General features: G+C 36.0%; 2 protein-coding genes across 2 annotated transcripts in view; both read left to right on the top strand.

Annotated features, from left to right (window-relative positions):
• The window catches only part of ec (ubiquitin specific peptidase echinus), a 45,682-nt gene extending 30,952 nt beyond the window's left edge, over positions 1 to 14,730 (top strand). The window contains exons 3-10 of the mRNA XM_018548336.1: positions 5,221 to 5,355; positions 6,264 to 6,428; positions 8,556 to 8,690; positions 9,025 to 9,294; positions 9,398 to 9,772; positions 9,879 to 10,298; positions 10,435 to 10,735; positions 10,824 to 14,730. Coding sequence (XP_018403838.1) covers positions 5,221 to 5,355; positions 6,264 to 6,428; positions 8,556 to 8,690; positions 9,025 to 9,294; positions 9,398 to 9,772; positions 9,879 to 10,298; positions 10,435 to 10,735; positions 10,824 to 14,527 — 5,505 coding nt within the window. The 3' untranslated portion in view covers positions 14,528 to 14,730. The remainder of the gene's footprint in view (positions 1 to 5,220; positions 5,356 to 6,263; positions 6,429 to 8,555; positions 8,691 to 9,024; positions 9,295 to 9,397; positions 9,773 to 9,878; positions 10,299 to 10,434; positions 10,736 to 10,823) is intronic.
• Positions 14,731 to 17,005: 2,275 nt separating this feature from the next.
• Positions 17,006 to 18,576, top strand: part of alpha-Man-Ia (alpha-Mannosidase class I a) — a 351,960-nt gene continuing 350,389 nt past the window's right edge. The window contains exon 1 of the mRNA XM_018548472.1: positions 17,006 to 17,389. Coding sequence (XP_018403974.1) covers positions 17,006 to 17,389 — 384 coding nt within the window. The remainder of the gene's footprint in view (positions 17,390 to 18,576) is intronic.

The raw sequence follows: 18,576 nt of genomic DNA, 5'->3' as shown, positions 1-18,576 counted from the left end.
ACTTTTGTATATAAAAAAAATATCTATAGAATAATTTTAATTATCAATATTCTATAGATATTTTTTTTATATGAGCAAAATGGTCCTTAATGTTCCTATAACTCAACTAAGCAAGCGTCAGAAATGGAACACGGAGAGTCGAATAAAAATTTGTTCGATTCAATTAGCAATATTTAACTGTATAAGAAAATATCAATTCTTAATTGAAAAACTGATATTTTCTTATATGAATAGTATCGTATCGTTTATAATTGAACTCTTTGGTTACTATTTATTCACCATTATAGTCGATTTTCTCTAAATTATCCTTTAGGATAAATTATCAGTATACTGATTCTTTTTCTAGTGTTTCAATATTTTGTCAGTATCTCAAGAATGTTCAATTGGTTTGATCTGTATTTATAGTTTTATCGAGAGAATGTTTGCGTTTTTAATTAAATTTCGCGGCTGATCTGTGCATATAACTTCCGTGTGTAGTTTTTGTCGCATTTTAATGATTACTGTATTTTGTAACTTACGAAATATTATGACATTATGATATGCTGTGTGCAAAAGTAAACTTACTTTGGGTCGTAATAAATCACGTATCTGTTACGATTTTCTTCAGTATGCGATAAAAGAAACTGACATTTTCACTAAAGCGACGATTGTATGGTTTATCTTCTTTGGAAGAAATAAGTTATCCAAATTTTCGACGAGCTCTACGGTCCTGATTGGGCTGCAATGGTTCAGGTTGTTCAGGTAGGTAGGTGAACGTAGGACAGCTAAGCGGGTGACGTCATTGACTCCTTGGGTCTATCGAAAGGTGGAATGGAGCAAGAAAGGGGATACTGCGTGGCCCCGTAGAAGAGGAAGACGAAGAAAACCAGAAGAGAGGGTGGGGGATATTCACCAGCACACCGCGAGACGCTGGCTTCAGGTACGGGTGCAACACGGCGCCGCGCCGCATGCAGGTAGTTCTCGGCTCCTTGTTCACGTTTCTCCGTACGATCGTGCTGTGAAACTGTCGAAGTTGTACGAAGGAAAGCGTTTTCATTCTCGCGCTTCTTGATAATCTTGGAACTGGAGTGTAAAGTGTTTACAAGAGGAGAAAACGTGCAACGATATCGTCTACTTCCGTGATAGTGACATCCTTTTACAAGAAATGGATAAGTGTTAGTTAGGCGATAACAGCAGACAGTGTAATTACGTTGAAATCTTCATTGGATATCGAGATACGTAGATGAAATAGCGATAGTATGATGGAAGAAAATTGTTCCTCGTCTTTCTGAGAAGCTAATGTGGTAGAAGGAGAGGAGCACGTGGTATGTCAGAATGGAACAAAGTGATATCACGTCAACACTCGAATCAAACATTAACATCTAATGGAGCAACTTAGTCGTCATTTTGGGAAATAATAAATTTACACAAAACTATTCTGTACAAAGAAACGGCATATAAAGAAATTTTCATATAATATTCATAAATATCTTAATTGAAGATTTGTCAAGAAGATTTTTTACTGTACGATTATTTAAAATCCTTGCAACTAATTTTCTCAGACGATCGCTCTCTGACGAACAGACGAATTCTTGGAAAATATTCTTCAGGATCTGCCAAAGACTTGCTATTCGAAGTGAAGACGAAATTGGAATCGCAAATTTATCACAATAGTATCGAGTTTGTGAATCGAAAAGACAACTTCGCTGGCTAAACGAGTTTATGTTTTTAATCAAGCCTACGATTCATCTGACAACGGGTTCTGCCAACATATCCGGGAATGCAATTGCTGGATGCGATTCTTCCTCCGTTCTTTCTGAAGAAGCATCTGCCTCTCTGGCTCTTGCCTGCCTGCTTGCTCATCGTCAACCTTCGTATCTCCTTTCTTCGTGCTCTCGCGTTTATCTGATACATCGCGGTTGCAGCGTTATTCAAAGTTATTACGTCACAAAATAACGCAAGCGGTGTTTATCACATTGCGATATCGTTTAACAATCTTGAAAATGAAAAGGGAATGGAAAATATTTTGAAGATATTGAGAAGAAACAGTAAAAAGCAGTCGCTGTCCCTAATTTATCTTTAATACAACACAGTTATCGCAGTTTAAGATTCTACACGAGGACCCAAACAGAAAAGATAACGGTGTATGTTATCGTCTAAAAAAAAAAAAAAAAAAGAAAATTGACAAAGAGAAAACAGCATAAAATTACAGAGTAAATATATCAAGTAATATTATCAAGCGAGTAAGTAAAGTGTAGACCCTGTAAACAACGCTATCTTAAGAATCCGTCACGAAGAGTTTTTTTTACCGAGTAGGAGTTCGTATTTATCCGGTCCGGAAGATGTATTATTTTGCATTTGCGATATTTTAATTTTAATTTTAGAACGTATATTAACGCGTTCTAAATAAATTAATTTAATTAGTTCAACCTTTCTTTGTAAACATTTTAAGAAGATGAATATAATAGTCACAATGTGCAATAAAAGCGATGACGTTTATGTCTCCAACTCAAGCTTACGGAAGATGTAAAAATGTTAAAGTGGATAAAGGTTCGTCAGAATGTGTCGGCGACGACATCTATGCCGACTATGGCCCCCCCGCCATCACCTACTATACCTCATCAGGAAATCAAAAATGATGAGAAAAGAATTAAAATCGAAGATAAAATCAAAGAGGAAGGGGAAGACAGCGGTATGGAAAAAGAAGACTCAGTTTACAATATTGAGCTGAACGATCTGAAAAAAGTACGCTTATACTCTATTGATTTCTTCATTAGTTTAAGTTTAGAGAGTCGCATTAGAGCTCTTCAGGGGATCGTACTCTTAATAGTAAAAGTGTTAATTAATCTAGATATAATGAATAACCGATAATGAATTTAATCATTAAACTAATTACCTCAAGTACAATCCACGTATGATTTCTCTTAAATTACTCTACACCATATATAGCTCGAGAGTGCTTGATCGTGTGAAGGTCTCTATAGAATTATGTGTATAGTTATAATTTTTACTCTCTCTTTTTTTTCTATATGAAAGCAGATGAGCATTCATGATTATTAATTCTCAAAGTTGTTTATGTTTTTAACAATCATTTTTTCTGCTAATAGGTATTATATCTTGAAATATTCTATTGAATTTCGAAAAATATGTACAGCCGATTTAGCATCACTTTAATTATGATTATAATCAATAAAGGATCGCTTTCGTTCGACAAACACATTCTATTTAATACAATATCTGGTACGTACGCTAAAACCGGCTGGTTTTTTCAGCATCAGGCTACAAACCTGTCTCGAACAGGTGTCATGTTTTCTTCTTCCTGATGCACATGAACGTGCCGTTACCATCGCTTTTACGTCGACCGGGACTCGTACCACATCTGTCACTACCATCATTACCTACCAGTAGACAGTTAGTACACGACATGCAGTAACTTTCATTGAGGAATTTCACTTCAGACGCGAATTGACGTAGTAGCGTGCTAGATTGCTACTCAGACGCAACAGACGTAACAGAATGACTAGCACGAATTCCGATTGAACCATTGAAATTCGTCAGATTCTAGAAATCGTTTCATACCTTATTATTCTATTATCCATGAATTTTTACTTATCATTTGGCATTTATATATTTATCAGATTTTTTTGCAAAACCAAATTTGTAACTCGCGTGATTCACATAATGTTAAGTTATTCACAGTTCTTCCTTCCTTTTATATCCGACGCATTTTTGCCGAATTGCTACGTTAGGCAAGCACCTTGAAGCGCAGCACTGACTTTCTACATGTAACTGTTACTGATCGCGGGAGGGAGGATTTGTTACGAAACCTACTAGAACCCGGCTGCTGCCGATAGGTCGCAAATTACGACCGGTTCGGTACTTCTATTTGACCTCTGCCGTGTATCACAGCGGTGGCATACGGCGACCGTTGTAATAAAAATCCAGATAAAGTATGGTCGACGTCCCATCACGTATCCGTCAACTCAGAGACTTTACTTATCCATCCTCTCATTGCAAAATCATTTGCGTTTCACAAAATTTTCTATGCGCTGTCCGATTATCTGGTAGATGTGTTAATTAGGGAAATGAATGAGAGAAGCAGAGCAATGCGGTAGGTTTAGCGTTACAACATGATTTTATCACAACCAACGGTTTTATCTGCGATGACGTAAAGATTAACGTAACTTTGTGCAAACAAATTTAGATTTATTCTTTTCTCTCTCCCCCTCCCTTTTTATTTACGAAATGTTTATAGATATTTGTCTGCAATTATCCACATTTTTGTCATTGAAGTTTACATTTATTCTCCTACAATGATTTTTAGTTTTAGCTATATTGTTTATAGCGCGCTATAGCTATAATTTTATTTTTATTAAAAGATTTGTATATACAATACATTATATATATATAACATAACTAGAATTTAAAAGTTTTTGTACTAAAAATGATTTTATTATCTTAGTATTTCGTGATGTCAAAATATCTTAAATTAATCGTGTTATAATAAATTAATTAATTTAATTTTACTTCTTCGTATATCCGGAATCAGTTGTCTACCAGAATTTTTAATTTTAACGAAACTTATACGTACAACGACGAATATATTGTAACGATTTGTATTTTATTATTTATATTTGTAACATTGAGAATGACCCGATCGATGTCGCAACATATGTCACTTTATATTATTACTGTTTGAATTAAAGTGGTTATTATATTACCAACTCTTTTGCCCTTATTTTTTATTTATATTGTTATAATAAAATATGACGCAGCGTTTTCAACGTTGTATGCTTGCTAGATTGAAACCGACCTCTTCATCTTTCATGATAGTACAATGAATATTTATTCCACCTGTTGAGTCTGTGTTACATTTTCATATATATTCTATACGTGCTTGTCACGCAACTTACGGAACAAGACTAACAAATGCAGATATATTGATAGTTTAATGGATGCAATATCAACGAAAATTAGATCTTTATTTCAGTATAAAGGAAACTCTGCACTAGATATTAACATCGTAACATATTTTATTACGATAGTATGTCACTATCTACTTGTTAACGTATATAATAATAAAATTAGTATAGTTGCACAATGACTCTTTATTTATCTATGTATCGTATTGGTATTTATTATTCATTTTGCGATTTGTTGTGGATGCGTATACAAAACTCGGCGACGAGATCTTGTTTAGTAGCTCGTGCATTAAATCCTCGTCATATTGTCTTGTTCCAGGACCTATTCTCGCAGCTGCAGTTTTCGCAAGAGAGCGCTCTGCCACCCGATACATTACGCCGTGCGTTGGCCGAGAGTTTTCTCGATCAGCAGAGGTTTCAACTCGGTTTTATGGACGATGCGGCAGAATGTTTCGTAAGTATCAATTATTTCAGTTTTTTCAGATGCCATTATTCCTGACTAAAACTATGAGATATTGATACATGCTATTCACCAATAGCAATCAATTTAAACCTGTCAAAACTTGTTGCAAAAATACTCTTTTTTTATCGCTTACAATAAAATAAATCGCAGGGCTCGGTTTTATTTCAAATAAATTTATTTAAAATATATATTTTAAATAAAGAAAAATTAAAAGTTATTTGTAATAATAATCTTTTCATAACAATAGAAAGTTTTATGCGCCATAGGAGGCCCATTTAGATACTAAGTGGAATTAAGTTAAATTAGGGTCTCTTCTTCAAGATTTTCTCTCGCTCTTTGATGCAGGCAGTGCCTCGTTATTTTCATTATTGAATATTTCGAAGCTGATCGAATGTTTCTAATGATGTCTAGTTATAAGCGAGATTGGACTAGCAATAATAATCTCAGTTGAGCCTTGCAAATATCGTTAGTATATACTACTTTCTCGTTTGCACAACAGTCACGTTGGACGCTAGTATGCTCGTATGTATGTCAACACTAGTCGGCTAAATAATATCAATGCAAGTTGGAACTTACACAGCGAAAACGTACAATAGATGCAAGGACAGTATAACAACCGTGGTGTACCGTTATTCCGCATATTCTCAAATACATAATTTTTATCAAGTAGTATTTGCTGACTAGCGTATCTTTACTGTGCATTAAATTCAACATGTTAGGTTGACGACCATAAATTTTTATAATAAAATTACGTACTTTATTATTATAAGAAATATCAGAGATATATATCTCTGCTTTACGTACAATTCAATTTGGCCTTGTAAAGGCAGGTTACGAATTGCGACAGAAAATATGAAGGAATGCGTATTAGTTAACATAAAATTTTTTTTTAATTTCAGGAAAACATTCTCTTACGCATACACCTTCATATTGCAAACGGCGAAGCCGAAGATATGTGCAGTGCGAGGCATTGTGTGCCGCATCAGAAATTTGCCATGACGCTCGTCGAGCAAAGCGTCTGTGGAGCTTGCGGTGCAACATCGGAGCCACTGCCTTTTACACAGGTTAGTGTAATTAATATCGTGCTTTTCACACACATTGCATGCTTATCGTGCATTGCTATATATACTGTGTGTATATAAAATTAATCAACTAATATTGTGTTCGAAAACACAAACACGATGCTTTAGTTTTTATTGACTAAATGATTCAGTCAATCTTCTAAATCTTATGCACAAAAGATCTCTCACTAATTATATGGAAAATTGGGTTCCGGTAAAATCAATAAGTTTTTAAACATATAGCTTATAACGTAATAAACAAAAGATATCATATAGTATAGATACGAAGCTTAATGGATAACCTTTGTGGTAAAACAAAAAATGTATTAAAGAAAAAATGTATCATTCTATGAGCATCTTTGATATATTTTGTTCACCACATTATAAGCTACATCATGTGCGAAAATTTATTTTGCCAAGACTTAATTACGTAATTTATAAATATATACATATATATGTATTACATATTTAAACATGTATTTATTTTTCCTTTGCGCATTTATTACATGCAATAGGTTTAAGAATATATAAAAATAAAAGATTATTTTCTAAATTTAAAAAAAGCGAAACATTAGCGTTGATGTCCGATCGTATGTTTAGGCGATTTTTTTCGCTTTTTTTTCATTTACATTTTACGTGCGAGATAGTATCGGAGGGTAGTTTCGTCACTAAATTTTACCTGAGAGAGAGGTATATAAAACCTTTTTTTTAATATTTTATTTCTATAGACATCTGTTCCTTTAAAATCACAAATGTCACGTTTCGGTCCACCTATATAAACATCTAACATTGTTATTCCTGAAGTTTCATTTCTGTAAGAAAAGAAAAATGGAATTTAAAATTTGTTAATGTATTTTTTATGATTATATATCTGTGAGATTGTTAATATATTTGTTTGTTAAAAAACATTAAACATTAACTTTTTGCGATAAATTGAAATTACAAAAATTTACAACTACGAAAATGAAAAAATATCTCATTTTTTAAAAATATTGTTTTCGCTTGTTAAAATTTTATTTTATAATTTTTCCGTTGCACAGTAATTATATAACGAGTAGTTATAAAATGTATTCTGTTAAGTTTATGCTTTATTTTTTTTATTTAGTTTGTAACTGCAAAACGTTGAAAGCAAATTGAAATTTAATTTCACATATATTAATTTATTATGTTTCTTTTATTCTTTAATAAAAATATCAATATTTATTATTATATGTACACCGCTAGTATAGCAATAAGATATATATTTTTGTAATTTGACTTTCTATTATGAGTATTCCTTTTGCAACTAAAATTAATATATCGCGCAAACGGAAGAGAATAGCATGAGCCACATATAGCGCTCAGCATCTCGTGGGAGGAGTTGGTTTTCCTTGGCGTGTTCGCATCGTTGACCAACGAACCGTAAAAAGCACGAAACTAGTTGCTGTTACTCACTAAGCAGAATGTTAGCAGTATGCCGACTGCAACAGATATTGCAACAGATTTCATTAATTGCTCCCGCATAAAACTTGTGGTTGAATCTGTTACAATATGATAAACAGAATGATGACAGTAATCGGTTTTTGAGAATGATTGTTTTTTTTTTTAAGTTAAGTTCAAATTAATTTATTGATATCATTTTTTGTTTTGCTTATATTTAATTAAATATAATAAATGATTTTGTTGTATCAAATCTTATTTGGACCATGAGAGTTTCAAACTAAATACCGATGAGAACAAGCCATTTACGATCAAGCTGGATCATAGATGCTTCTAATATAATTTCGTGTGAATTTATATACTACGTATATAGATCTGTAAAAAGCATTTTGGATCTTAATAATACGTTGAATGATATATTATATTAAAAATTATTTTTTGTGAACAAAAGTTTAAAAAAGATACTTTACGACGTCTACTTCTGATAATTTTGATTTTAAATCTATTTGTATGTATATGGCTTTTTTTCACTTATTAAAATATCTGAGTTTCCAATTTTATGACTTTTAATTATATTATATTATTATGTGACATTTAATTGTCTTTTCTTTGCTAATCTATTTTTTATAAATTTTGATTTTTTAAAATTTTATATACATTATTATAAATAAAAAAAAGAAGCATATACAATTGTCTTTGTTTTTTTTTCAGATGGTTCATTATGTGTCTGCGTCAGCATTGACGTCGCAAGCTCATCAAACGCCACTAAATTCTAGAAATAATCCAGATCTCTTCGGACAACTTCTCCGAAGAGCTGGCGGAATGGGTGACATTCGTGACTGTCCGGTAAGCAAAACTGAGCGAGTATATTTTATAAATCTTTGGTCAAACTGTGACTAATACGTTTAGTCCTACGCGTTCTACATTTGTCATCAATACGTGGTAGACCATTCATAGACTCTTTAAGATTGGATTTTAAATAAAATTTCGTAGAACTGTGACTCATTTGAATACGAGTTTTATAAATACATTCTTTTTATGAATTTATATCCGGTCCAAAACTTTCTCTTAAAAGTGGAACGCATTGATTAAAATTTATATATAATCGTAAAATTAATGTTAAAGATTTTATAATAGTATTGCATTAAAAAATGTGTTTCTCTTCGTTTTCGGTGCTCAGAGTTCTTGCGGTGCGAAAATTCAAATATGTCGGACCCTGATGAACCGGCCGGAAATAGTTTCTGTCGGTGTCGTTTGGGACAGCGAACGACCGTCATTGGAGCATATCATGGACGTTTTTGCGACCGTGGGCACGTCTCTTCGGCTTAGCGATGTCTTTCACAGCGTGGTAGACTCTCGATGGGGTGCCTCTACCGTGCATAATCTTGTAGGAGTGGTTACCTATTACGGGAAACATTATTCTACATTTTTTTTCCATACGAAATTGAAGGTCAGTATTACCTTCGTGTATTGACAAATAATTTTAACTACTGCGACTCAGTTTATAACAAGGACATTAATAAAATTAGTACATTAATAAAATAAATTCTTAGGTTTGGATCTATTTTGACGATGCCACTGTTAAAGAAATTGGGCCTCGGTGGGAACAAGTTGTAGAAAAGTGTAGAAGAGGTCGTTATCAGCCTTTACTTCTTCTATATGCGACACCCGCTGGTACTCCTGTTAATACCGAGAATGCTCCAAAGACTATTATTCCTTTTCCGAATAATAATGGCTTAAAGACGTCCCCAAATAATAGCGTTCGCCGTTCAATTACACCTAGTCCTGAGAAGCCATCCATCAATAGCACTGCTAGACGTGCCATCACACCTAATCCTGACAGTCCACCGCATCTCTACACTCAACGAAGCGTTTACAGTGATTACCAGAATCTCACAGACATTCAAAATAACATATTTGGTAATCAGGTATGTTGTATAACAATTAATTTATAAATGATCTTTTATAGATTTTTTTTTTTACGTAAAGACATTTAATTTCTTGACATTAAAATAAAAAAATTATATCACACAGAGCGTAGACACGGTTGATGGTGAAATAGAATCGAAGTATATTAGCCGTCGTGCCGTGGAAAATGTAATGCAGCAACAGAAAAAGCAGCAGATGCAGTTAACGCGTAGCTTAAGCGTAGGATCAGCGCCGCAAGATGGTATCAGCATCCCTGATCACATGAACGTGCCTCGAAGACGAGATTCCGGTAATTGGTCCGGCGATCGGAATAGTGCGTCGTCAAGTTCGTCAACTACGATGGATAATACGTATCTATATATTGTTAATAAAATGCAACGAAACTCAGGCGTACCTAAAAGCCCCATTAAATCTGGAGAACTCTCGAGCAGCAGCAGCGGCCATTACGACGCTGGTTACGACTCCTATTCTTTATCCTCTACGGACAGTCTTCCACTTCAGCAGGGTTTAAAGCACAATTTACAGGTAAATGAAAGATACAAACAAAATAGAATAAGAACTTAGATTGTATATAAACTTCTAAGTATCTATATTTCTCAATCGTTACCGTAAGATGTTTGTGCGTTCTTTTGCGTAACATTTCGGATAACATTTCTTACAGCTTGCTCAAATACCGGAGGGTTACCAACCTTCTTCCGGCGACGATTGTGAACGATTATGCAAAGAAACGGATGCTTTGCTGGATAAATCTCGTGCCGCTGAAGATGCTGGCGATCTTAATACGGCCGTTGCATTATGCAATGCGGCCAGTAATAAAGCCAGAGCCGCGATGGACGCTCCGTATAATAATCCACATACAATTACTATAGCAAGAATGAAACACAATACTTGCGTCATGAGAACGAGAAGTTTGCATAGGAGAATGCTGCAAGAACACGTTACTGTTAACGGTGACAAAGAAGGTAAGGAATTGAGAGATATAAATTACTCTGATAAACGTGTAGAATAAAAAAAAATATATATCTAACATTGGGTTCTCTTTTTTTCCAGATGGGGCACCTGAAGGAAGACACTCGCGAGAAAACAGTAAATCGAGTCAACACTCGAGGCAAAGTTCGCGAGATAAAGGTAATCATTCCCGGCAAAATAGTCGGGAACTTCTAACGAACACATCAACAACGGTGGTAGATAAACCTGCTACGAAGAGTATTGAGATTTATGCTACTTTACCGAAGAAGAAGACTTTACGTAGTAAAGCGACAGCAGTAAATGTCATTGAGGACGAAGAATATATGCTGTATGATCGACCGACACAAAGGACTGGCTTGTTTAGTCGTACGAAACGTTGTGAAGACGATAAAAAAGATAAGAAACGCGCGAGAAGTGAGGAAAGGAACAAGAACATATCAAAGGATTTTTCAATAGCACCATCTAGATTGTCGCCGTCTCCAAAAGGAGTAAAAATTGATAAGTCGAAGGAGATCGAGATTAATGCAACTGTCATCAGAAATACTCAACTCAATAATACAGCTGCGATCGAGCAGAAGCAGGGCAAGAAACAGCACAAGATACGCAGAAAATTACTTATGGGCGGATTGATCAAAAGGAAAAACAGAAGTATGCCAGATTTACGAGAAGGTCAGGATGGTCCGACAAATGTGAATGCGGGAAGATCATCGGTCTTACCGAAACAGTCAGTAGACGATTCCAGCGTTGGTCTAAAAGAAAATGACGTAAGCCATTCACTGAGCGGTTACTTGTCAGAGGGACACCTGGAATTCACCGGAAATGGACCTGGAAATACCAGTAATCCGAATCTTGAAAGAAGCCGTTTGATGAGAAAGAGTTTTCATGGTAACGCCGGCAAAGTGTTACACGTGGCAAAAGTGCCTCCGCCTCCTCCGCTCAGGACCACTTCTCAACTTAGCAAGTCTAAGTGTTCAGGCGAAGTGCACAATGAGCAGCAATCCGATAAAGCTGCATATCCTTTGCCGGATAATCGATGCGCACCCAACTCATCGCAAGAACAAAATAATTATTGGAATCACATGAACACAAACAGCTCACCTAATGTGACAAACAGAAACTCAGACTATGGCGATTATTGTTCGGAATCGCATTCGCTGCCATTTCTTCCATCTTATAATGAACAAAATACTAATATTTCTGGAGCATGTCAAACAAATTACAGCAATAAGCCTAGGATTCAAGATGATGTTGTACAGTATGCTAATGGTATACTTTATGAGCCGACCTACGTTGTCACTCGCGCAGATGTGCACAATGAACAGAGTCCTGTGAAACAGCAATTTCAGCCAGATTCCTTACCACCTTATCCCGAAAACGGTAATATTTCGCATTCGCGACAACCGAGCGAGGATTTTCCACCACCGCCGTATCCATTAATTCATTCAGTATCACATTCGAGACAAGCTAGTGAGGAATTCCCACCACCGCCGCCACCGATCGATGAGCCAACTCATTTTCAAGCCGATTCAACTCAGCAGCATCAAGTTCAACCACAACAACGTGCGCAGCAATTTGAAACGCAGCAGATTGGCAATCTGGTAGTGCAATTGCAAAATAAAAGAGAGCAAATTTCAACTGATGATTCAAATAAAGAGAAACGTATGCAGGAGCACGATGACGAAGAGAAATCATCGAGCGAAACGTGGTTGAGAGAACTGCAAGCTAAACAGGCAGAAAGGAAAATGAAGAGACAAGGATCTTTAAATCAAGATATTCCAAAACACAAGACTTCGTCATTACCGACGATTCCAGGACCAACTATCGCTAGAAGAACTAGTGATTTAATGATGAGTAATCTTGGACAAAGTTACGATCAAGGTCGCGATGTTACGGATTGCCCGAGAGTCGCTTCCTCGGTAAAAGATATGGCTGCTAGATTTGAACAGATCAAGCTACAACCGACTTTGAAATCCGACGCAGACGTGAAACCTCAAACGAAGCAAAATGTAAATTGCGTTTCCCCGATGTTAGTATCGGATATGTCTCAGGAACCATCATCGATGGAGGGCACAAAATCTGCCAAATCATCTTCTGAGAATTCCACAGTCTTCACGAAGATGGAATCTTCAAATTCCCAGGCTGCTTTGAACTCTAGTTTTGATTCGAGTTCCAGCCAAAACAGCTTTATTACAATGGTACCGTCAAATGAATCCGTTCAACAGAGCGAATTAAATGTCGCAATGTTATCCATGTCCTTGACACTCCCACATGAGAATGGTTTGCCTATTGATTGTCCGGAAGACGACATCAGCGAAGTAGCGATGCAGAACACTATACAAAACACAACGATACTGCCAAGCGAAGAGGATATTGCCCCGCAAAAAGTGAAACGGCGGATTGGAAAAAAGAAAAGCGTATCATTTTGCGACCAAGTGGTGCTCGTTGCAACAGCGGAGGATGACGAAAAGGATTCATATATACCTAATCCTATTTTGGAAAGAGTATTACGTTCTGCGATGAATAAACCTGAAACTGCTCAAGTACTGCGAGAAATCAGAAGTCTTCAGGAAGCAGAGACAATTCGTGAAAATACTACCGCGAAATTTCAACAACAGACTCTTCCTTTGAAGAACGAAGCCGATAGTGTACCGGCGACACCTTTCCAGGATCAACTGAGGAGTGTTAATCCTATTCCAGACACCATTAAACCTACATTTGGACGAAAGAATTCGAGTGATTCGATTGGATCGCTAATAGAAAAAAAGGCTTGTGGATCTTGTGGAAACGAAGGTAAAGATGTAATCGATGGTAAGGAAAGCTATCCTGTTGTTCCCATGAACTCTTCGAAACCGACGTCCTATTCACCGCAACTGCAACAGCAGATCAGATATACTCAGAATGGATATACTCAGAATGGATACACGCAATACATGCAGTCTGTATATCCTCAAACGCAAGCGTCTCATCCAAGAAATCAGATTATTCCTTCATCGCAAACTCAGAAACCAGCTAGTCCTTATCCGACGCAAATGAATGGACAGTACATTCAAAATGGAATGCAACAAGCAAAGATATTACCTCAGAAAAACGGCTATGGTACATATTATCAGCAGCAATTGCATAATCATTTGGAGCAGCAGCACAATCAAATAAAGCAAGCGACAATTCAATCGCAGAATACACTGAATCAACGAATTCCTTCTCACAATGCCAGCCCAATAACTGTCCAGCATTCGCAACAGCAATTTTATCCGCCTAATCAATCGCCGAGTCCATATCAAAGTCAATATTCTCAAAGTTCCTATCAGGGTCATCCCTATCAAACTGTTCTTCCACAAAACAGAGTGGGCCAACCAATACAGCAATATCAACCATCCTCTAATTCACTGTCCTACCAGCAGCAACAGCAACAAAATACGCAGAATTATCAGCAGAGGCACGATAACTACCAGCGACAATTGTCTCACAATCAGAAGCTAGAGCAGCAAAGTCCTATGATATCTAATCCTAAGACGATGCAGAATGGTCAAATACAGCCAAATGCGAAGTATCCAGCCTACCAGCATCCTCCGTTTTCCAAAAATTTTACGATGTCCACTGCGAAGGTCATTCCGATGGTGACGCAGCCTCCTTTGCAGACGCCAACAGGCATTGCGACCACCATGAGAGCACTCGTAACACCCTGCAATCTCTGTCGAAAGAAAAATGTACTTGAACCAGCACTATATTGCTCGGATTGTGATTTTTACATGTCGCGTTTCCGACGGACTAACAAAGCTACTTGAGTTGCTCCGTAAGAAGACGATTGAAAGACTTGCCGGTTTCATCGAATATTGATTTTCGCTGACAAAAAAAGTATTGCTCTTTTTGCAGTAAATTTATTAGTAAATGATATATCAGTATAGTAACAAAAATCATTGATGTTTACAAAAGTTCAAAATATTTGTATCTATAACCGCGTTGTATTATTTAAATAACGTTTGTCGCAAAACACACCGAGAATTAAGCAATGCTTATTTCTTGCATGCAGTTTAGTTTCGGAAAATTAGACATAAAATTAAATATATGGTATATCAGTAAAGTTTTAAATAACGTTCGATAAAGTACCGAAATATATAAGTATTATTTATATTATTTTATACAAATATTAGGTAACTTTTGATTGAAGACCCTCATTGTGCAGCTACTATAATTACATTCGTATACAATTAAATGTGTACGATTAGAATATTCTATTATTAATGACAATTTATTAATTTTAATGACAAAAGTTATTAAATTTGATATATAATTCAATAAAAAAAAAAAAAAATTTATAATGAAAACATTCCATTTTTCAATTTGTCGAGATAGGCCAATCTAAAGTAAATTAAACCTAAAAGAGACTAAAGTTTTTTGATATTTTATTGTATTCTACTAATTTATATATATTCTTTTTATTCTCTTTCTTTCTCACACACATAACTACTTTTCCTATCTTTTTTAAATCAAATTTTTGGTTATTCGACAACAATATGATAGAATAAGAGACGGAAGAGTGAAAGAGAAATCCAGAGCTAATATCTGATTTAGTCCAAATTGTAATACCTGATTAATCAATTAGGAATGGAAAAGCAAACAGAAAATCGTGTACGTGTCATTATATTATACTATATAGTATCATTATAAGCAACAAGTGGATCAACAATTTGCCATCGATCTATCCCTTAAGCTCGAGACAAGTTATAAAAAGATTGTCAAACAGATTGTCGACAAACACAAAAGTATTGTTGTAAATTTTATTAATGAAGACTTATTTTGTATAATTTATACTATTTGTAGAAAAATTGTACTTAATCAGACATATTTCAATGTACTTACATTTTATTAAATTAGATTATTGTTATAACAGACTTAGACACTAGCATAACATTAAATAATTTGTTAGACATTTGTATTTTATAAAATAGTTTACTAATCTATTTAAATTTAAATTGCAGCGTTATTCATGTCTGAAAAAAAATTTTTTTTTGTATATACGCGTGAATATAATCACGCTTTTTTTTAATCAGCACACTCAATAATTCATTTTGTACGTAATATAATAGTTGAGCGAACCATATTTTCTATTTCATTGTATTACATATTTTATTTTATTGCGCAGATGAGACGTTGGAATTGTGATACTAGCCATGCTACATAGAACTTGTTAGAATAGAAACTGTATTGCAAATTATGAGAGAAAAATTAAGTAGGGAACAGGTAAAACTTGATCTCTGAGAATGCGTGGAGTTTATTTTATGTTAACAATCTTTAAAGTTACATTTCGTGTATTAACATACATTGCATTATATTGTATTACTTTACTTATTACTTTTAAGAGTTATAAGATCAATGTACAAATGTTCGATTTTATACTTTTTGTACGAGTATTTTGTTTTAAAAATACTTTACTTTTATTGTGACAATAATAAAGTCCCCTTATGATATTATCCTGTTGAATTTTTTGAACCGCCAAATCATGTCTGCGATGAAAAAATATGTTTAGTTTTATAACTAATTAATTATTAATTATTAAAATATGTTTTTAATATATGGCTCAATAAATTTAAAAAACTAATAAAGAGAAACAGGGCTATACCAGCCAATAAATTCGTTAAAATCTTTAATTTATTCTAATATATTGCGAATAATATATTTATTATTATTTGTTACTTATATTAACTATTAAATCGTAATTATTCTAATTATTAAGCAGAACTTTATAATTATAAATCATGATAATTTATTGTTTAATTTAATTTGATTCAATTATTTTTACATTTGTACATTGAAACTACATAATTGTGACCAATATGGATTTATAAGTTCTTGTCGTTGCCAGCTAACACACTTTTTCATCTGGAGCTTTATTAGTCTCTTTTTCAGGTTTCTCTTTATCATCAGCTGAGAAATACGTGCTCCTCGCACCCTGACCGATGGTAAGTAATCGCCCGCGTTGCTATCGGGCGAAAAGTGACCCACCGACATGACTCGTCGGTCGTCGGCGGCGTAGTTTCTCGCGTGCGCCACAACAGCTGATCGGGCGCTTCGATCGGTGGACAGTCACGAGATGTCAACTGTTACACGCAGGTGGTGCTCGATTCGTAATGGCGTATGACGGCTGAGGAGCCACGGGTGCGAAACGCGCTGCACGGGTGCTCGAGTTTTCGCGTATCCGTCGACAGCGGAGTGGTGATAAGTGCCGCGGCGCGTACGCACGTGTGTCGGTGTGTCGCGGTAAAATGAGCGCGTCCGCTGGCGTGCTGCCGTCGTACCAGCGCCTCGCGAACGGCGTACCGGTGCCGTTGTTCACGAGACGGTCCTTCCGTCCGCGCGAGAAATACCTGATCCTTCTGGTGTTCATGACGTTCGGCGTCGTGTGCTTCGGCGCGTTCTTCTACCTGCCGGATTTTCGTACCGGCGGCGCCGCCGTGAACAGTGTCTACCGGGTGTACCAGAGCATGCAGAAAGCTGGACCGGAGCTGCTGCTGCCGGTGCCACCGCGCGCCTCCGGCGCCAAGGACTCGCGCTCGCCCGCGTTCGGACACCCGAACGCGGTGCCGCCGGGCCACGAGGGTAGCGATCACCAGGACGTACACCTCGTCGAGGATAAGCAGAAGCTGCAGGTGCGAATTTCCGCGCTCGCCTAAAAACGACCTCTCTCTCTCTCTCTCCCTCTCTCCTCTCGAATGCCTTGCCTTGTCGAACGTGCTTCCCTTGTCGTCAAACAGGAAGCACTTTTCTTGCGCGACGTTCGAACTCCCTCCGGTAAACAGTACCGTCGCGGTAGAAAGCACTTACAGGTGGACACGCTCCGTTTGCGTTAGGTTGTGCTCCGTTTGTTTACATACGGCCATTATAACGTACATGGCTGACGCACGTGCGCGGACTCCACGCGCTGTCACTTCGTTCACGAATCCCGTTTCAATGGGCGATAACGGACTTGTCTCCGTTTGTTTAAGATAACGCGAGTCAGGTGTTTTCATTAATAGATGTTAATTGATGATATTGATATTTGATAATAATCGAGATAACCGACTCCGCATCTCGGCGCAACGTAAAGTGTTCAACAGCTGACGTAACTTCGATCATAGCTAGCGTTGTGCTCGCGATTTAGACTCGATTTGGTTAACTTGTGGTTAGACTTAACTTGATGGTAACGTAAAAAATGGTATTTTTCTATCTACAGATAGTGAATAACTTTTAAAGTTATCACAAAATCATTAGTTTAGTGATTCATAGATTAGAGAAGCGCAATTTTTGTATTATCTTCGAGTTAAGGGAGATTAAAGTTTAAATCACGAATTAACCAGACAATGAAAAACTGGACCTCACGCTGTTAATCTTTTTGCCTTATTCTGTAATGATGCGCGTATTTTAAAATTAGGGCATCGTGAGAGCGTCTAATCGCAAATATGGACTCGATTTCTTTGTTTGATTCTCGACTTACAAAAGAAATTCTTGTTTGCATTTTGTTTTATTTTTGTTCTAAACGTGTTTCTGAGAATCTCAACAAATTTTGTTTTATTTTACTAATTGTAAGCTTTTCTCAGATTTAAAATTTATTCTTTCCGTACACCCTTTTCCTATTTCTTAATTTCGTACAAGGATAAATCATACTCTGATTTTATACAAATTAAATATCGCTAGACAAATATGCATATAAATAAAATATACCTACATTTTTCAATTCTTTTTGAATGAATTTGGACACAGAGATTAGGCTAGTTCATGAAGAACTTAGAAGGTAAATATTTTGGAGTTCAATGAATCTCAGCTATTTGGGGAGTTCATTCATGATGTTTAGATATCA

Source organism: Cyphomyrmex costatus, unplaced genomic scaffold (genome assembly GCF_001594065.2).
Source record: "Cyphomyrmex costatus isolate MS0001 unplaced genomic scaffold, Ccosl1.0 scaffold72, whole genome shotgun sequence".
NCBI classification, from domain to species: Eukaryota; Metazoa; Arthropoda; class Insecta; order Hymenoptera; family Formicidae; genus Cyphomyrmex; species Cyphomyrmex costatus.
The sequence above is the reverse complement of the archived record's forward strand: the minus strand, read 5'-3'. Positions and strand labels throughout refer to the sequence as shown.